This window comes from Chelonia mydas, chromosome 11 (assembly GCF_015237465.2).
Source record: "Chelonia mydas isolate rCheMyd1 chromosome 11, rCheMyd1.pri.v2, whole genome shotgun sequence".
Classification (NCBI taxonomy): Eukaryota; Metazoa; Chordata; order Testudines; family Cheloniidae; genus Chelonia; species Chelonia mydas.
The window spans coordinates 597,910-618,874 of record NC_051251.2 but is presented as its reverse complement, the minus strand read 5'-3'; the positions used below and the strand labels follow the sequence as shown (position 1 = coordinate 618,874).

Sequence of the window (20,965 nt, the reverse complement as noted above, 5' to 3'; positions counted from 1 at the left end):
AGCAGTGGACCTGTCGTCGTGTGCACCCCGAGAGCCCTGAGGCTCCTCTGCCAGGGCAGCACACGGGGGGCATCGCTGCCCGACCTCCCAGCACAGCCACAGCCGCCCACCAGCACACGGGGGGCACCAGCGCCCGACCTCCCAGCACAGCCGCCCACCAGCACACGGGGGCACCAGCGCCCAACCTCACGGCACAGCCACTGTCACCCCTCAGCTACACAGTAAAGGAGGGACAGCCCTGCCCTGGGACCCTCCCCCGCCAGGTGTTGGCCCCCCTTCCTCATCCTGCTCCCAGCTCCCCTCTCTCAGCCCAGCTCTGGCGCCCAGGTACAACTCCCTCTCCCCCCTCCTTTGGCGCCTGCTACCCCCCCACCCCTCCAGCAGTGCAGAATTCACAGCCAGACTAATTCATCCTTTCCGTTTTATTGCAGTGTAAACACAATAACCCAACCCCCGCCATTAAATATAAACCTGGAGCCAAGTCGGGCTCCTCTGTCACTTTCTGCTGGGAGACGCACATTGCAGCCGATCTGTCCCGTTCTTTCTGGCAGCCCCAGCAGCATTGCCTGGGGTCAGACCCAGGCGTTACCCACCCCACCCAGCGTGCTCAGTGCAGAGAGCACAGCTCCACGAAGAAGCCAGGAGTCAATGCCTGCTCGGAGAAGGGCCCGTTCCAGCAGACGTGTCCCTACACAGGGCTCTGCCTGCGGCCAGTGGGGACAGGATCCCGTCCCCTCATGCAGCCCTGCGAGCAGCGGCACGGAGAGCCCCGAGGGTGACAGCACCAGCAGGGGCGGCTGCGTCAGGCAGAGACAGCTCAAACCTCCCATGGAAAGCTCTCATCTGAGGGCTGCAGCCTCCTCCCGTCCTATTAAAATACTGCAGAGGCCAAAACGGCCTGGGTCACGGTTCCCATGGGGAGCAGCACACAGTCAGTGAATAGAGGGACCCCCGGTCCTCCCTGCACCCACACGTCCTGGGGCCCGAGCCCTGTAAGCTTCCCCCTCCCCCCAAAGCCTGGAGTGCTTAGGCCAGCAGGTTATGGCCAGAGCTGCAATGCACTGCCATTAAATGCCTTATTGCTCCACACGTACCAGAGAAACCCTCCCCTGCTCTACAGCTGCAGGTTTAACCAGGTTCCAGCTGCCCAGAGCCCGCACTGCGCTTTCAGGAACTCACGCCAGGAGCCAGCACCCTGAGCTCCCTGGGACACAGAGCCCTGGATCGGGCCCGTTAGGGCCTGCAGCTTTAATCCCTCCTGCCCTGCAACACCCCAGGGACTTCGTGGGTGAGGGGCTGAGTGACAGGGCAGGAGCACCCCACACTGTACCAAACAGGGGGTTCTCAGAGCCTCCAATCCCAGGTGGCCAGCACCTGGGGCGCAAAGCCAGGCAATTACTCTTTAAAGCCACATGCTCCAGGGCTGGAGCCCCAACCCTGCCAGCCGTGGGAGGGGGAGGGGAACCTCAGCCCCCTGGAGCCAGCGAAGTCTATGGGGCAGAGGGCAAGAGACAGGGAGTGCTGCACCTCTTTGTGGGATGGTGTCACATGGCCAGCCCTGACCCCACAAGTCACTCTACCCACATCAATGCCCCACACTCACCAACACGCAAAGCCCGGCAAAGCTGCACACTGCAGGCAGGGCCAGGCATCCCGTGCACACAGGAGCAGAGGGTCCATGCTGCTCCAGGAGGTGGCATCCCCAACATGGCCGACGCGCTGTGTGGAGGAGACAGGGAGAGGCCCCAGCCCCACTGCAGTCTCCAGCCTCCTCCACCAGTCACTCTCAGCCTTCCACGGCCATTTCATGGAAGCAGAAGTTTTGGCGCTAGCCCTGGACCTGCCCTGGGACCCTGCCCAGCCCAGCGTCAGGACAAGTGCAAGTGCCAGCCCCCATGAACCCCACTCCCAGGGGCTGCTCAGTATCACTGTCCCATGGAAAGAGGGGGGAGGGAGACACTGAGACCAGACAGGGTACAGAGCAGAGCTGGGATCAGAACCCAGATGGCCTGGCTCCCAGATGAGTCTCCCAGCCCCAGGATATCACAGGTCCCCTATCAGCGCCCCAGCCCAGCCAGTGCCAGCTGGCTAGAGCTAGATTGTCTGAGCCCATCCCCCACACTCCCCTGCCCCCATCCAGCCCATTGTCTGCAGGGAGCTTCCCCTTGGGCCAGCAGAATGCCTGCTGCACCACGAGGGGGAGAACAACCAGAGCCAGCAGAGCAGGTGGGGCAGGCCATAGGGAGGCTGGCTGAGCCAGCCCCTTCTGCAGCTCAGGTGCTGTTGCCCTGCTCCTGTTCAAAGAGCACCATGGCCAGCTGTGAGCGGGAGCCCAGCCCCTCCAGGTTGCTCTGCATGCAGCGGTGGTAGATCTCCTCGCTGAGGCGGGGGTTGCAGAGGTGCTGCCGGTAACGCTGCAGCAGGGCCGGCTCCATGGCCCGAAAGACGTGCAGGCCGGAGTACTTGATGAACATGTCGTAGATCTCCAGGGTCTCCAAGATGTCTTCGTTCTCCTGCGCGTCGCCTGCCATGCGGGTGCGTGCTGCCATGTAGTCAGCATTGTAGAAGCAGGCCTCGTGGAAGACATCTCGGTCAAAGCGCCCAGCATCCCGCATCAGATCCAGGGCGGCGGGCAGCGCCTGGTTGTGGTAGGCGATGGCCGGGTTGTAGCCCTGGAAGTGGATGGGGAAGAAGACCTGCCAGCTGTTGATGGTGTTCATGCGGCAGCGGTTCAGGAAGTCGGTGGTGACCTCGGTGTCCACGCTGGCCACGAAGAAAAGCGTGTCCACGGGGTGCTTCTTGGAGATGATGTCCATGACCTTGATCTGGGAGGGAGCGTCTGTCTTGACGCTGATCCAGGGGATCTTCACCTCGGTGTACTTGCGCTCGTACTCGGCAATCCTGGCCTTGACCGGGGCGAAGATGTCGTTCTGTGCCACCTGCTGGGCCTCGAAGGGGTCGTAGATGAAGAGGAAGGTGAGCACGGCATTCTCGCTGCTCTCGAAGGCAGCCGCCGCATACACCTCCAGGAAGTGGCTAGCGTGGTCCCGGTCATGCGCCGTCAGCGGCAGGATGACGTTGATGCGGCTGGCCTCAGTCACGTAGGGCATGGGGATGATCTCCACCTCGCTGAGGGGCCGTACCAGGTGCACGCGCTTGATGACCGAGCGGCTGTGCCCCTTCTGCGTCACCACCTCCACCTGCAGGTCCAGCGTGTACTCCATGCCCCGTGTGGGGTCGAAGCGCCGGTACCCATTCACCAGCTGCTGCTTGCGGATGTGCAGCACTGGCTGGTACTTGCGGTTCAGCTCCTCCATGGCCACGGCCACCACGTCAGCCACATCAGCCATGTCCACGCCGCGCAGCTCACACTTGGGGGAGCCATCCACGCATGAGTACAACTGCTCCTCCGTGAAGTAGTCCCAGCGCAGCACCTCAAAGCGCGTCTTGGGCTGGAACGGGGGTGTGATGCCAATGGGCCATGTGGCGCCATGGTCTCCGTCCGCAGACAGGCTGCTGGTGTTCTGGATCTCCAGCTGCACGAGGAGGAAGGGGAGCTGAAGCAGGAACAAGACACCTTCCAGTCCCCCACACCAACCCTCCACGGCTTGGCCTAGCTCCTCCCAGGCACACAGTCACCCCCGGTTTCCTACAAACCCCAGAGTTTCTAGGGGAGCTCTGTGTGGCTCGAAAGCATCTCTCGCGCCAGACGAAGTTGGTCCAATAAAAGATGTGACCTCCCCCACCTTATCACTCCAGGGGACGGGGATGCACTGTTAGCTATGCAATGACACCATTCCCCCATCAGGTGGCAGCACCAACCCATACTATGAGGGGCTGAGAACTGTTCGACAGCTGCTCTCCCCAAGATTACACAAACCCTACAGTGACTCCAACTGGCTGGCCAATCCCCCCAGCTTATCTGCTGTCCTGCACCACTCCCACCTCCACCCCTTGGATGTCCCAGGCATGGCTCCCACCTCTACCCCTCAGCTGGGTCTTCAGGCTGACCCCGTCAGGGCAGGGACTGGCTCTGACCATTCCCATCTGGCATGACGGGGTCCAATCCTGGGCGGGGCCTGTGGGCGCTACCATCATATAACATTTATAAATTCACAGACAGGCCAGAAGGGTCCGGCCCCGTCTCCTAGTCTGAGATCCTGCCGAGCACAGGCCACAATCCTTCTCCAGCAACTCCTGCAGCCAGCCTCCCATTCCTGGCTGAGCTAGAGCAGGACTTTTAGAACTCAGTCCGGTCCCTGGGTGACCTGTGCCAGTGGTTAATTTCCCACCCCGTTAAACATTTGTGCCTCATTTCTACTCTGAATTGGTCTCACTTCAGCTCCAGCCACTGGGTCTTGCTCTGCCTTGTCTGCTGGGTTAGAGACCTTGGTCAGGAGAAATCTACCGGTGTCAGTATTTGTACAGTGCATATGCCCAAGCCACTTCATACCCTTCTCTTGCATGAACTGAATAGATTGAGCTGCCTTAGTCTCTCACGGTCAGGCAGCTTTTCAGATCTCAAACCCTTTCTGTAGCTCTTTTCCGAGCCCCTGTTTTTCCAATGCTCTGTTTGAAGTGTTGACACCAGAACTGGACACAGGATGCAGTACTGCTCTGTCTAACACCATACACAGAGGGAATACCACCTCCCTGCTTCCACTTGGGATTCCCCTGCTTATACAGCTGAGGATCACGTTTGCCCATTTAGCTACAGCACTGCACTGGGCGCTCACGTTCAATTGGTTACCTACCGTGACCCCTAACTCCTGTTCAATGTATCAGCTTTCCAGGATAAGCGTGACCTACATTCTTTTCTCCTAGGTGTATGACCTCACATTTGGCTGTGTTAAAACACATGTTGTTCACGTGAGTCAACCTTATCAAGTGATCCAGGCCAGCCTGTGTCACAGACCTGTCCCCATCATTATTTACAACTCAACCAATTTGTGTCATCTGCAGATTTTACCAGCAGTGATTTTATTTGAATTCCACACCACTGATAAAAGACTGAATACCACTGGGCCAAGAACAGAGCCCTGCAGGACCCCAACAGACAGACCCCACAGTGGATGACAATTTCTCATTTATAATGACTTCTGGAGATCTGTTCACCAGTTTTTAATCCATTTCAGACAGGCTGCATTGATTTTGTGGAGTGCTGTTTTTTTGTTTAATCAAAAACACCATGTGGGGCTAAAACATGCCTTACAGAGTTTTGGTGTATCATGGTAACAGTTACCTTTATCATCGAAACCTGTGAGTCATCCACACACAATCGCAGGTTGGATTTTAAATGCTGGCGCCATGCTGGCTTTTCTCCAGTCCCCAGGTACTTACTCTGGGCTCCAGGATTTGTTACATGTCAAACACTAACAACAGGGACGCCCTGAGGAGCCTCCGGAGGGCTGTGGGGATTCACAGGCCCCTGGAAGGTCAGGGGCCAGGGCATTATCTCCCAAGACCACAGCCAAGAGCTCTGGCTTCGGTACAGACAGATGCCCAGTCGGGATTCCTGTTACTAGAGCAACTTGCAGCTCCATCCCAGCCCGCCCGGCAGAGTTACAGACAATAAGAAGGAGGGGTTTTAAAGTATATCAAGAGCCAAAGGAACCCTACCTATGGTATTGGTCCATTACTAGATGCAAATGGTAGAACTGTCAATGATAATGCAAAAAAGCTGAAGTGTTCAATAAATATTTCTGTTCTGGAGGTGGAAAAAAGCCAGATGATGTCATCATGTCACATGATGATCAAACACTTTCCATTCCATGAGTAACTCTGGAGATGTTAAACAGCAGCTATTAAATTCAGACATTTTTAAATCAGCCCGTCTGGATAACCTGCCTTCAAGAGTTTTAAAAGAGCTGGCACAAAAAGTCTCTAGACCATTAATGTTGATTTTTAATGGGTCATGGAACCCTGGGGAATTGTGTGTCAATATTCAAAAAGGGTAAACGGGATGGCCTGGGGAATTATAGGCCTATCAGTCTGACATCAGCCCTGGGCAAAAGAATGGGACAGCTGATACAGGACTCTATTAATAAAGAATTAAAGGAAGGTAATGTAATTAATGCCAGTCAACACAGGTTTATGGAAAATAGATCTTGTTAGAATAACTTGATTTTTTTTATGAGATTACAAGCTTGGTTGATAAAGGTAAGTAAATATATTACATCTACAGTAATTCCTCACAAAGTCATCCCGGTTAACATTGTTTGGTTGCTGATCAATTAGGGAACATGCTCATTTAAAGCTGCGCAATGCTCCCTTATAATGTTGTTTGGCAGCCGCCTGCTCTGTCCACTGCTTGCAGGAAGAGCAGCCCGTTGCTGCGAGCTGGTGGGGGCTTGGAACCAGTGTGGGCCGGCAGCCCCCCATCAGCTCCCCGCTTCCCTAAGTTCCCTGTGCAGCAGCCACCCAGCAGGCTACCAATTGACAGCAGTTCAGCTGTCCCTCCCCGCACTGCCATGTGCTGCTCCTGCCCTCTGCCTTGGAGCTGCTCCCAGGAGACTCCTGCTTGCTGTGCAGGGGAGGGGGGAAGAGGGGAGCTAATGTCAGGGTGCCCCCTCCCCACTACTTCTGCCCCCCACTTACCCCTTCTCCATATAGAGCAGGGTGGGGAAAGATAGGGCTCAGGACAGAGAGTGCTTGCTGGCCGCAGCTTCTGCCTCAACTTCCTGATGTACTTAAAAAGGCAATGTACTTAGCGAGTGATGTCAGCGTACTTAAAGGGGCAATGCGCATCTCTCACTCTCTCCCACACACAGGGTGTGTCTCTCTGTCTGTCATGCTGTCTCCCCGCCCTCCATTCGTGCTGCCTTGTAGAGTGTGAGGCTACATTAACAATAATGTGTTAACCCTTGAGGACTCAGCCGAGTGATAGTTCATCATTTAGCAGTAAGGCATTCCCTGGGAAATATCCCACCCTCTAACTTCACCACCTCAACCAAGCTTCAAATCATCATTGTTATGTGCAGTATTAAATTATTTGTTTAAAACTTATACTCTGTGTGTGTGTGTGTGTGCGCGCGCGCGTGCGTGCGTCTTTTTAGTTTAGTTTTTTGTCTGGTGAAAAAGATTTCCCTGGAACCTAACACCCCCATTTACATTAATTCTTATGGGGAAATTGGATTCGCTAAACATCATTTTGCTTAAAGTCACATTTTTCAGGAACATAACTACAACGTTAAGCGAGGAGTTACTGTACACAGTTCTGTAAAGGGTTTGATTTGGCACCACGTGACAACTCAATTAATAAACTAGAAAGATACAAAAAAAATCAACATGGCTACACATTAAATGGATTAAAGACTGGCTACTAGGTCTCAAAATGTAATTGTAAATGGGAAATAATTATCGAGCTGGCATGTTTCTAATGGGGTCCTGCAGGGAACAGTTTATGGCCCTATGCTATTTAGCATGTTTATCAATGGCTTTGAAAAAACAAAATCACTGATAAATCACATGCAGATGACAGAGACTGGGGGAAAAATAAATAAAGAAGAGAGACAAGTCATCAATACAGAATGACCTAGATTTCCTTGTAAACTGGGCACAAGCAAACAATGTATTTTTAGTATGGGCAAATGCAAAGACATACATCTAAGAACAAAGAATGTAGTCATACTTACAGAATGGGGGATTGTATCTGGGGAACCAGAGGGTCATGGTGGATAACCAGCTGAACATGAGCTCCCAGGGAGATGCTGTGGCCAAAAGGGCTAAGGCCATCCTTAGAATATCAAGTAGGAGAAGGGATATCATACTACTTCTGTATTCAGCACCGGTGCAATGGCTGGGGGAATCCTGTGTCCAATTCCGGTGTCCACAATTCAAGGGTGTTGATAAATTGGAGAGGGTTCAGAGAACAGCCACAAGAATGATTAACAGATTGGACGACCTGCCTTATAGTGACAGACTCAAGGGTCTCAATCTATTTAGCTTAACAAAGAGAAGGTTAAGGGGTGTCTTGATCATGTCTACAAGTACCTACACGGGGAACAGAAATTTGATAGTAGAAGGTTCTTCAATCTAGGAGAGAAAGGTCTAACGTGATCCAATGGCTGGAAGTTGAAGCTAGACAAATTCAGACTAGAAATAAGGTGCACATTTTTAAGTGACAGTAATTAGCCATTGGAACAGTTTACCAAGGGTCATGGAAAATTCCCTACCACTGGAAGTTTTTAAAATCAAGACTAGACATTTCCTAGAAGATCTGCTCTAGTTCAGCCAGGGTCTGTTTTGAGGAAGTTCTCGGTTTGTGTTATGCAGGTCAGAGCATAACCTCCATCACAGGGATCCTTTCTGCCTTTAAAAGAAATAAACTGATGAAATCCTGCAGGAGAAATGCAACGAGCCGTAGGTGCACTTGAGCTGGGCAATAGTGCAAGGCTGGGCTCAGAGATCAAGCCAGCCCAGATCTACCAGAGTAACTGCCCGCAGAGAGCATGCTCCACCACCCTGGCAGGCCCATTCTCCTGGCAGAACCGTCTCTGCCAGGGTCAATCACCAGCACAGAAGGTGAAGGAAGATGCCTGGCCCCTGTGCCAGGGCACAGGCCGGGGGGATTCTGTGTTCTGGCTGCCTCGGTAAGGCAGGTAAAGCAGACTGAGATTGAAATGGGAAGCCTCCCTGGAGGGCAAGGTGACCCAAGCCATAGCCAGGCTGCTCCCTGCTCATCTGACTCAGAACTCTGGGCCTGTCCCCTCTACGCTCCCCCTCCCCCAGGGCCGGGCCTCACCTGGAGCTGCTGGATCTCCTGGTACGTCCTCTCAAGCTCCACCTGGGCAAAGTGCTTGTGCAACCTGTACATCTGGACAGGGTCCAGCACGGGATGGGCAGTGAACGCGCTCTGGAAACGGGGGTCGCTCTCCCGCTCCGGGTCCGTGTTCTTCCCTAGCTCAAAGTACTGGTACCGCAGGCCCTGAACCGGAGAGAGAGGGGGTAATGCTTGCCCCAAATCACACCCTAATCCCTGCTCTGAGTGCGGGTACCGCAGGCCCTGAGCTGGGGTAGAGATGGGGTAATGCCTGCCCTACATCACACCCCAATCCCTAATTGCTTGGGGAGAGGGGTGGGGACTGTGCTCCTCCATATAGTTCATGGAGTGGAGTTAAGATTAATGGGGGGTGGAGGTTGTGGGTCAGTGAGGAGGTAGCAGGAGGTTCAATTTCACCTTAAGCTTCTCCCCACAGGGGATCAGTGGGGGGTAGATGGGGTGGAGGGATGGGGGTTAGTTGGGAGATTGCTCTCACCTCTTGTTCCTTTATGCAGATGATGGGACGGAGGGGTCCACTGTGGGGAGTGTGGGTTGATGGGGGCAGGGGTCAGTATGGAAGTGAGATGGGGCATGTGGCATTATGCCCCGTATTCTTCATAGTATTATTATTATATATGATATGATTATGGCATAACTAGGATGTATTTTATGCAAGATAGGGCATGTGAGATGTCATTGAAAAGGTTCTGATTCACTGACTCTGATTATCCTACTTGTATGCACACATCATGTTGGTATCTGAAGTTAGGAATATTGTCTATGTATCTATTACAAATGTGTTTACACCTGAGGAACGCCCACCGGGTAGAATGCAATCAGTCCAGATGGCTGACTGGGAAGGGCCATTAGGGAGAACAATAGGTCTTAGAAGTGCTAATCTCCCACTGGGGAGCCTTCCTGGGGACACTACAAACAGCCTCCAAGTTATGGCTCCTATGGCTCTACAGAGACATGTGACCAAGTCACCTGGTACTGAATTCCATCTTGGAATACCAGTGTCCTCCCATTGACAGGCGTGGAAACGAAGCCTGGGAGACACAGGGTTCCTGCTATATGCAAAAGCTATTTAAGGCAGGGGAGTGACACCATCAGTGGTTCTTCATTGACTCCCCACCCCAGAAGATTGCTGGAAACACCTGAGAAACAAGGACTGAACGGGGGAGGCGGGGGGTGGCTGAACCCAGGCTAGAGGGATTTCTAGTCTGTGAAAGGTTTCAGAGTAGCAGCTGTGTTAGTCTGTATTCGCAAAAAGAAAAGGAGTACTTGTGGCACCTTAGAGACTAACCAATTTATTTGAGCATAAGCTTTCATGAGCTACAGCTTATGTCTCTAAGGTGCCACAAGTACTCCTTTTCTTTTTAGTCTGTGAAAGGAATACCTGGAGTTTTAAGCTGCACACAAGTGCAGTTTACCCTCAAGAATCTCTGCAAACAGTCTAAAAACATTAAGACCATGTCTACACTTGCCATTTAAAGGGCAAAAAGTCCCTTTTTTGCGCTAAAACTGCGGGAGCGTCTACACTTGTTAATGACTTTTTGCGGTGAAATTCAGAAGTTTCATCACAAAAAGAAAACCACCTTCACGAAAGGCATACAGCTCCTTCCACTGTTCTTTTTGTGCTGTTGTGAAAGTGAAGACACGTTCAACCTGTGTAAACACGTTTTGGCCTCCGGAGGATATGCCACAGTTCCAAAAGTGACCACTTTGGCCAGCATCTCCACTGCTCTGATGACAGATCAAGGGACATCCGCCCCACCCCATGTAAGCCCCAGGAAGTTTGAAACTCCCTTTCCCTTTGCTTGGTAGATGTGGCAGGGAGAGCAGCCAGACAGTGTGTGGGGGGTTAAAAAAAATGCCACGAAAGAAACAAGAAAGCAATGGTGCTGCTGGGACATGAAGCAGGGCAGCACGGGGCACTGAGCAGGGACCCAGAATGCCTTCCGCTCACCCCCCCTTCCCACAAGACCTAGCGAGACAGCTGTGCTGTGGGATAGCTGCTGTCATCGGGGATGGAAGTGCTGCTAATGTAAACACACTCTGATGCCTGTGGAAGTAAGTGAGCACACAAACCAGCGCTGTTCTTTCACCGTTCCCTATCACCGGTGAAACTTACAGTGCAAAAACTCTGCAAGTGTAGACATACCCTTAGGGTGAGAATTTGCTACTCATATCCAATTTCTTTAGTATATTAAGCTTAGATTGCATTTTTGTTTTATTTGCTAGGTAATCTACTTTGATCCATTTGCTATCCCTTATAATCACTTAAAATCTAGCTTTTGTAGTTAATAAACTTGTTTTTGTTTGGTCTAAAACCAGTGTGTGGAAATTATACATGGGGCATAAAGCTGTGTATATTCCTCTCCACGTTGAGGAAGTGGGCGAATTTCATGAGCTCACGCTGTACAAATCTCTGTGCAGTGCAAGATGGTATATTTTGGGGTCTACCCTCTAGAGGGGGGTGTTCACTTGAGTACTGGGCAGTCCCTTAGCTGAGCCTTCCCATGCGGAGCTGATTTCTGCATCTGTGTGTTTCAGCAGCTGGGTGTGTCCCTACCTGTGTGTGTGTTGGTAACGTGCAGCCTGAAGCCCGGGGGGGGGGGGGCTTGGCAGGCTGCACAGCAGTATAGTGTAAAGGGAGCCCAGGCTGGTGGGTCAGGCGGGCTCAGTGGTACCGCAGTTCCATCCGGCACCCTGGGGTAAACCCATCACAGGGTGGAGAGGTCAGTGTGGGGGAAAGGGGAGCAGGGGATCAACGAGGGGGTGATGGTTGATGGGGTGGAGGGGGCCGATGTGGGGGATGGAGGTTGATTGGGGCAGGGGGGCAGATGGGGGCAGGGGGTGGGGTCAGTACGGATTGATTGGGGACTGGGGGCCAGTGTAGGGGTGGGGGTTGATTGGGGCAAGGTGCAGGTTCATGGGGACCAGTGTGGGGGGTGGACGTTGATTGGGGGAGGGGGTCAGTGTGGGCCCTGATGGGGGCAGGAGGCCAGTGTAGGAGTGGGGGCTAATGGGGGACGCTCTAACCTCGTGCTCCTCCACGCAGTTGATGGCCGTGTAGTCGATGATGCAGCGCCCCAGCCACTCGTCGGGCCGGGCGCTCAGGATGTCGTTACGGCAGTTCTCCAGGTGCGGCTGCAGGCGCAGCAGCAGGCTGCGGGAGAGCAGGTAACCGAAGCCACCGTAGCAGTAGCGCCTCTCGGTGTCGCCCCCAATGAACTCCTCAGGCCGGCCCAGGTAGAGGAGGGTGTCGATGCTGAGGTGGGCGACCAAGCGGCTGATGCGATGAGCCTCGGTGTAGGTGTCGTCCTGCACCAGGTAGAACCAGTCGAAGTCGCCTACATAGTGGTCCAGCATGTACTTGACGGTCTGGTACATGTTCCAGATGGGCCGCTCGTCGCCATGCGTTACCACCGTCATGCCGTGAGGCACCTTGCGGCCCCGCGTGCCCGTGAAGTACACCAGCCGCTCCAACCGATGCCCCAGCGTACGGTTCACAGCCACAGCCAGCGTGTTCAGTGTGCTCTTGGAGGTGAGCACACCCACAAAGAGTCGCTGCCGGATGCCCAGCTCCGTACTGATGTACCGCGTCCTGGAAGGGCAGACAGCGCACGTGAGCGAGCCTTTTCCCCACCCCAGGGAACTTGCCACCAGCCAGACAGGCTCAGACCTGCCCCTGAGCCCCACAGGGCTGAGCCCGCTGACCACGCGAGTCACAGCATCCAGGCACGGCTCTGGATTTCTGTGCTTCTCCCCAAACCACAGATAAGCTGCATCTGAGCCTTTGAGTAGGGCTGGATTCAGGCCAGGCACTGCTGTGGGGAAGCTTGCACAGATGCAGAGGTGGGGGGCAGAGGGGTAGGTGATGACCAGCTATCCCCATCTCTGCCCAGCAGGGGTCCTTCCGAGGCAGAGGGCAGGACAGATTCAGGGCAAGGGCTGGGAAGCGAGGGGGCGGGATACACAGCAAGTCCCCAGCAGGAGCCACAAGCCTCCTCCCCCCATTGCATCCCCTCACACCACCAGCAAGCTACCCTGTCTCACAGCCCTGCCCAGGTGCAGAACCCCTTCCATAGTCCCCAATGCCACTGTGACCTCGGCTGCCATTCGCCACCTTCTCCCATTGCAGAGCACACTGCCCTGGCTAGCCCTGCTCCCGCCCTTCGCCACCTTCTCCCATTGCAGAGATCGCCACCCTGGCTAGCCCTGCTCCCGCCCTTCGCCACCTTCTCCCATTGCAGAGATCGCCACCCTGGCTAGCCCTGCTCCTGTCTGACACGTCTCCTGCACAGCTCTCAAAGCGGTTCACGAAGGACGTCAGCGTCACCAACCCCATCGTAGCGATGGGCAGTGACTGGCCCCAGAGCACCCAGCAGGCCAGTAACAGAGCCAGGAAGAGAACCCAGAGCTCCTGTGTCCCAGTCCAGTGCTCTGCCCATTGGGCCACACCCGTTAATCCCCCAGCCACGACTGCAGGGGCCCCTCCTGTGTCTGAGACGCCCAGGACTCCCACACTGCTGAAGGGTCAGCCAATGATCCCTGCCATGAGTCCGGCACAGAGACACTGCCCTAGCACAGATACCCAATACGTGCCTTCACTGGGTCTCCGCTTCAGCACCAAGTATGGAGATCCCCTCCCCGCAGAGAATGTCATGGCATCAATAGGAAATCTAATGAGGTTCAACAAGGACAAGTGCAGAGTCCTGCACTTAGGATGGAAGAATCCCATGCACAGCTACAGACTAGACACCGAATGGCTCGGCAGCAGTTCTGCAGAAAAGGACCTAGGGGTTACAGTGGACGAGAAGCTGGATATGAGTCAACAGTGTGCCCTTGTTGCCAAGAAGGCCAATGGCATTTTGGGATGTATAAGTAGGGGCACTGCAAGCAGATTGACTGATGGGATCATTCCCCTCTATTCGACATTGGTGAGGCTTCATCTGGAGTACTGTGTCCAGTTTTGGGCTCCACACTACAAGAAGGATGTGGAAAAATTGGAAAGAGTCCAGCGGAGGGCAACAAAAATGATTAGGGGACTGGAACACATGACTTATGAGGAGAGGCTGAGGGGACTGGGATAGTTTAGTCTGTGGAAGAGAAGAATGAGGGGGGATTTGATAGCTGCTTTCAACTACCCAAAAGGGGGTTCCAAAGAGGATAGATCTAGACTGTTCTCAGTGGTACCAGATGACAGAACAGTGGGGGAGGTTTAGGTTGGATATTAGGAAAAACTTTTTCACTAGGAGGGTGGAATCACTGGAATGGGTTCCCTAGGGAGGTGGTGGAATCTCCTTTAGAAGTTTTTAAGGTCAGGCTTGACAAAGCCCTGGCTGCCATGATTTAGTTGGGGTTGGCCCTGCTTTGAGCAGGGGGTTGGACTAGATGACCTCCTGAGGTCCCTTCCAACCCTGATATTCTATGATTCTATGATTGGGGGGGTGAATAGCTGGGGTGAATAGCTGGGGCAGAGGTAAGTGAAGGGGACATCCCAGGTTATGGGGAACCCCAGCAGAACCCCCATGAACTAAGGGCTTTCACAAGCCTCCAAGCATCAGGCATGTTTTCTCAACTTGCCTCCTCTAATGCACACACAGCAACAGGCACATCTACATTATAAAAATAGACCCAAATCCAGACTCCCTGCAGCACGTTCCCCTTCCTTTGGGGAGCGGAGGAAAGAATGAACACGTGGCAGATGTGGAGTCACTTGGCTGAATGCCCCACTGGAAGAGGCCCAGATGCTGCAGGGACAAGTACAGTACAAAACCTATACAGACCAGAGTAGCCGACAGCCAGCCTTCGGATGGGCCTCTCTGGTCCTCCAGAACCCCCTCCTCTGTGCAGGGGACATCCCAGCCATCTGCAGCTCCACATGGTGCTCTAAAGAGGCTAATTCCTAATCCCCCACACAGGAGCAGGATAAGGAGTGTGAGCATGTGTCCTCTCAGCTCTGCACTGGGTGGCCCCGGGGCATTTCGTGGGTGGGGGGAAAGGGAGTTTGCTGACCATACTTCTCCTTCCCTCCCCCAAAGTTGGGTCAGGGGAGGGGGACTTGACCTGCCTTGGCCCGAGAGGTTACAGCATGTGGCTCCCACACGCAGGGCAACAGAGACACCATGGGCCCAGGCAGCACCAACCCAACCACTGCTAACCCAGGCTTCCCGCTGACGCCACAGGCCTGGCCTGTGACACACACTGCATCCCACAACTGTGCCTGGGGGAAGGGCCTAAGCCAGGTCCCCATCTGTGCCGGGGAGCCGCTAGGCAGAGCCCACTGGACTGCAGGAGGAGTGGGATATGCTCCCTCACCGACAGGGCACCACAGCACTCCGAACAAACCCTTCTTGGGAGGGGAGCTGGGTGCAACTTGAGTGGAGCAAAGCAGCTGCATGTCCTGGGATGGAGACCCCCACCCCACAGGCCTTGGTGGGTGCAAAAGTTTCCTGTAGGCAACATGGGGCAGTCCAGGAGAGTCTCTGGCTAGGGCATGTACATGCAGCATAGCTGCCCCCTGGTCACCACACCAGGGCTCCCACATTCAATGGAGCACACGCCAGGGCAGACAAAGGCCTAGGGCAAGCTCCAGGACAGCCCACCACCAGCCCTGGGGCATTGCTAAGGGACAGGCCTATGTGCCCGATTTCAGCGGGCCCTGCACACCAGCCAGCCCCACTCAGGCAGGGGCAAGGTTGGGACACAGCTCCATGGCCCCACCCACTCAGCTGGGGGGCTGTCCCTTATGGATGGCTGCAGAGAGCGCCCCAATTAGTGCACCAGGGCTGCGCAGACCCAGAGCCGGGTGGGCCCTGCCCCAGAGAGCTCAGTCTAATTAGACAGCTGGGTGTGCAATGGGGCAGGGTGGCAGTAGCATGAGGCTCCCCAGGGCACAGCTCAAGGGTCCCAAACCTATTAACCCAGCTCACCTGGTTGCCACGTGGCTCACACCAACTGGCAAGCCCATGACAGGGCAACTGCACCGCTGGCGGGCCCTGACGGGAGGATGCCACACAGGGCAGGGTGAGGAGAGGTTCTGCAAGGTGCAGAGGGTAAGGCGGGCACAGCAGAGGTGTGATGAACATGAGGCAGGGAAGAGCCCCAAAGGAGGTGAGGCCGAGAGGCCTGAACTTGCTGCAGCAGAGAAGGGGCAGCTGGGGGTCGGACCCGGTCTGCTTGGTGGGAAGATGTTGGCAGACCCCCGATGAGGTGCAGGGAGGGGAAGGGCTCTACCCACAGCCCAGCAGCAATGGCACCTCCTCACCACTAAGCCCACGATTCAGGCAGGAATCCCAGCTCCAGGACAGCTTTTTGCCCATGGAAAGGATCTCAGCACTCCAGGAGCAGCCACACACAGCAAGTTCCCAGATCCCCCATTCTGCTACCCCTGCCCCACGCATTTCCCACCCCCCACCACCCAGACACCTGCTTTGCTGTAGCTCCCCCTTGCTAGGAGACCCATCCCTCACACAGGAGTGAGCTGTCACAAGTCACAGTCCTATAGCTCAAAAGAGACAAGCACCGGCACCCCACTGCCCATGCAGCACCAGCACTGGGGGAGAGACCAGAGACCCACTCCTGCAGCGTGAGTCACTGCCCATGGGGGGGAGAGGGGGGCGCAGAGCTGGACTCTGCTCTCCCCAAGCACCCACCCAATCACAGGGCCTCTGCTGTTCTCCAAATAGGATTTCAGCTCCTGAGCCCAGCCCACCTGACCCAGAGAGGGCCCAGGGCCCAAACGTAGGAGGCCATGTAAGGCCCCACCAGCACGAAAGGCACCTGAAGCCTGTGAAGAGGGTGTGAGGGAGCTGGTCTCACTGCTGGCTGCTGAGGGGCCCAGCCCCACTCACAGCAGCGCCAGCCAGAGCTGCATGATTCTCACATCACTCTTGGATTTTAATCAATGCAGTGCAGTCAAGAGGCAGGAAACAACCCCGTGCTGCTGCCTCCCGCACACACACTGGCTTCATTCAGCCCCTCCACTTCCTGCCCTCTCGCCTCCTCCAGGGGACAACAGGGCTCGTTCACTGGCCCGCTCCCTGGGCGCTCTGTGCTGCACCCTGCCGGGACCCCAGCACTGCCAAGTGCTGAGCCCAGGGACCAGCTCATGCCCCTGCGCCAAGGCTGGATCACTTTCTGGAGGAGGAGGGCAAGGGGAGCTGCACTCAGATCAAGGTGGACTCTGCAAACAGCAGGAGAGGGAGGGAAACCAGAGACTCGGAGCCCAGAGGAGAACACCCAAAGCGCAGCTAGGCCCAAGCAGTAACAAAGGAGAGATGGCTTGGCTGGGGCAGCAGGGCACCCAGCCAGGAGAGATCAAGGAACAGATGGGAGCAGGCAGAAAAGTGCATGACAGGGAATCAGGCAGAGGCAATTCTGTACGCACCCTTTGCGGGCGACAGGAACTGACAGAACCAGAGGCTCCTCTCCGGAGAGGCCTCCCTTGGAGCAGGGCCGTGCCAGGCTCCCTCACACCAAACCTTTCCCCTGCTGCATCAGCAGAGCTGGCTCATTTCCCAGAGTGCCAAACACCAGGGGGCAGCACGATGGGGAGGAGAGGGTTAAGGCACAGCGTCTGGGGCGGGAGAGGAAAGACTTGCTCCCAGGGCACAGGAGCAGCAGGGAGAGTTTAGGCTGCATGTGTGTCCAGCAGATCCCACAAGCAGGGAAAGGGGCGGAGTGTTGAGCTAGCTTCACCAAATGCATTGACAGCTGCTACTAGAAAAGTCCGAGGCCATGTCTACACTACATAATTAAGTTAACCTAATTCACATCGGTGTACAGCCGCCGCAATAATTCCATCGCTCCTGCATGTCTACAACGGTCTGCATCTTCTCTGAACAACAGTATCCCCAGCAGCTACAGTGCCCTATAGCGCCGTCCTGCGGCTAGCACTCAGAGGGGAGAGCGCCTCCTGCAGTCACTCACCCTGCTCTCTGTAGCTCCTGGATGTCCACAAAGGCCTCCCATCCAAATACTGACCAGGCCCAACCCAGCTTAGCTTGGGATATTGCAGCCCAAGGTGGAATGACCTCAAACCACCACAGGGCAAGTTGACATTAGGTAAGAGAAAAAGCTTCCTAATAGAGAGAATAAGTCAACAATGGGGTGGGTGCCAGGAGAGGGGCCTGCAGGCCAGGAAACATTTTGTGATAAGGCAAGGCACTGGGGCAAGAACAGTCTGAGGATGCAGAGCAGCAGCACTGGGAATGGGGCACCGCCAGCTCAGCCAGCAGCCGCTGTGCACAGTCAGGTTGCTCCCAAAGGAAACTATTTCTGCAGAAAGACTTCCCGGGCGGCCGAGCTCTCCTGGAAGGGCCAATAAAGGGATGAACCAGTCAGTCACACGGAGCAGATGGAGGAAGCACAGTCTGGGCAGCCAGCAGCACTCTCCCGGCTGAGCCACAGCTGAAGCCCAACCCCTTCAGGGCCCCTTCTGCAACAAGTCAGAGCCCCACACTTGCCCCACGGTACCCGCACTGACGGCTCCAAGCCAGCCTGCAAGCTGCACCAACATGAATGACCACAGCGGCCGCTGCCCTAGGGACAAGCTACATGCCACAGCCCAGGCACTTCTCCCCCAGACCCACAGCATCACCCTTACGCTTCACATCCAGAGGCAGCTGTACCATGGTCTGTAACAGACCTTGCCCAGTGCAGCAGTTCTGAGCCTTCCCCCTGCCCCAGGCCTCCCATTTAAGGTCACTCCCCACCACCCCAATCCCTGTACTATGATGGGCCGCGGGACATAGGATGAAGGCTTGCAGTGGCGGAGGTTTAGGTTGGATATTAGGAAAAACTTTTTCACTAAGAGGGTGGTGAAGCACTGAAATGCATTACCTAGGGAGGTGGTGGAATCTCCTTCCTTAGAAGTTTTTAAGGTCAGGCTGGACCAAGCCCTGGCTGGGATGATTTAGCTGGGGATTGGTCCTGCTTTGAGCAGGGGGTTGGATTAGATACCTCCTGAGGTCTCTTCCAGCCCTGATATTCTATGATTCTAAGGCTGCTGGGTTTCTGGCTGCGGAGCTGGTATGAAATGGGCTGGGGAAACAGCAGGGCCAGAGCCAGGTTGCTGCCAATTACTTTCCAGTGGGCAGACCCTAGTCACTCACCACCACCACCCCTCCTCTCTCCCTGTGAGCTCCGTCTCCTTGCAGTGGTTGTTCCGTTCACAGAAGGCAGCCTCAGGGTTCGTGGCACACCCGCTCCCCACCCTACCACACTGGGGAGCCAGACTCATCAGGCACCTGTTCCAATTCGCCTCGGCATCCCCTGCTGTGCCCTCTGCCCCCAGGTGGTTTGGGCTGGCCCATGACGGCGAGCCTGGGCATGGAGCACCCCAGCGCCATCGCAGGGCGCAGCAGGCGCCCCTGGATGGGAAGGGAAGGGTGCCAGCGCCGCAGGGCCTGGCTCACACACCGGGGCAGCTGGAGGGCCAGCCCCGGGGACACTGGGTGCTTGGGTGCTGCAGGACGCCAAACAGGGGAGGCTCCGTCCGGGACACGGATGGCGAGCAGAGCTGGCCCCCCTCCCTTGGGACGTCATCAACCCAGCCCCCCCCCATCTCCCCCGGCACCTCAACACATGACCCCCCAACCCACGGCTCCCGATCCCCTCAACCCACATCCCCCCGGCTCCCCAACCCCCACAACTCAACCAACAGCCCCCCTGGCCCCACAGCCCCTCAAACCCCCCATCCCCACAACCCGCCACCCATAACAACTCAACCCACATCCCCCCGGCTCCCCAACCCCCACAACTCAACCCACAGCCCCCCCACCCCCACAGCCCCTGAAACCCCCCAACCCACAGCCCCCCACCATCTCCCCAACCCCCACAACTCAACCCACAGCCCCTCAAACCCCCCGCCCCCACAGCCCCCCCGTCTCCCCCACCCCCACACCTCAACCCACATCCCCCCGGCTCCCCAACCCCCACAACTCAACCAACAGCCCCCCTGGCCCCACAGCCCCTCAAACCCCCCATCCCCACAACCCGCCACCCACAACAACTCAACCCACATCCCCCCGGCTCCCCAACCCCCACAACTCAACCCACAGCCCCCCCACAGCCCCTGAAACCCCCCAACCCACAGCCCCCCACCATCTCCCCAACCCCCACAACTCAACCCACAGCCCCTCAAACCCCCCGCCCCCACAGCCCCCCCGTCTCCCCCACCCCCACACCTCAACCCACAGCCCCCCCGGCCCCCCCAACCCCCACACCTCAACCCACAGCCCCCCCGGCCCCCCCAACCCCCACACCTCAACCCACAGCCCCCCTGGCCCCCCAGCTCCCCCACCCCACCCCACCCCACAGCCCCGCCCCCCGCGCGCCCCGGCCCCGCCCCGGCACCTGACGGCCTTGCTGGCGGCGCGCGCGGGCGCGGCGGGCCGCGCGGGCAGCACGCGCAGCTCCCAGGCGGCGGCGGGCGGCGGTTGGCGGTGGGGGGCGGGGCCGGCGCGCGGCGCGGGCGCGGGGCCGCGGCGGCGCGCGGCGCGCGGCCCGCAGGGCGCCTGGCCCCAGCCGGCGCTGAGCAGACTGAGCGTCAGCCCCAGCGACACCCCGACGGCCACGGGCGCCGCGGGCCGCAGCAGCGGCAGCAGCAGCGAGAGGCGCATGGCGGGTGCGACGTGTCCGCGCGCGCCCCGCGTCAGCAGCGCCGCGTCACCGCCCGCCCGCCCGCCAGCCAATCCCCGCCCGGCGCGCGCTCGCGGCGCGGCCTCGCCGGCGGCTCCCCGGGGGCGGGGCGGGGCGGGGCGGGGCTGGATGGGGGGCAGAGCCGGGGGGTCTGTCTGGGCCCATGGGGGGCTGGATGGGGGGCAGAGGGGCAGAGCAGGGGGGGTAGGGCCTGGGGGGGCTGGATGAGGGGCAGAGCGGGGGGTTGGCAGGGGGTCTGTCTGGGCCCGTGGGGGGCTGGATGGGGTGCAGAGGGGCAGAGCAGGGCCTGGGGGGGCTGGATGGGGGGCAGAGCGGGGGGGTCTGTCTGGGCCCAGGGGGGGCTGGATGGGGGGGCAGAGGGGCAGAGCAGGGGGGTAGGGCCTGGGGGAGCTGGATGAGGGGCAGAGCAGGGGGCTGGATGGGGGGTAGGGCCTGGGGGGGCTGGATGAGGGGCAGAGCGGGGGGTTGGCAGGGGGGCTGGCTGGGCCCATGGGGGGCTGGATGGGGTGCAGAGGGGCAGAGCGGGGGGGT

At 57.1% G+C, this 20,965-nt stretch overlaps 1 protein-coding gene across 2 annotated transcripts; it reads right to left on the bottom strand.

The window, feature by feature from the left end:
• Positions 1-407: 407 nt before the first annotated feature.
• Positions 408-20,409, bottom strand: CHPF (chondroitin polymerizing factor). 2 transcript variants are annotated; one of them, XM_037912569.1, is made up of 4 exons: positions 20,129-20,409; positions 11,807-12,371; positions 8,744-8,926; positions 408-3,536 (listed from the first exon to the last, which is right to left on the bottom strand). In XM_037912569.1, the coding sequence occupies exons 1-4, from the start codon at positions 20,392-20,394 to the stop codon at positions 2,274-2,276; spliced, it is 2,277 nt and encodes a 758-aa protein (XP_037768497.1). In that variant the 5' UTR covers positions 20,395-20,409; the 3' UTR covers positions 408-2,273. The 2 variants fall into 2 exon arrangements, with proteins under 2 accessions (XP_037768497.1, XP_037768498.1); XM_037912570.2 differs by lacking the exon at positions 20,129-20,409 and adding an exon at positions 18,886-19,280.
• Positions 20,410-20,965: the final 556 nt, after the last annotated feature.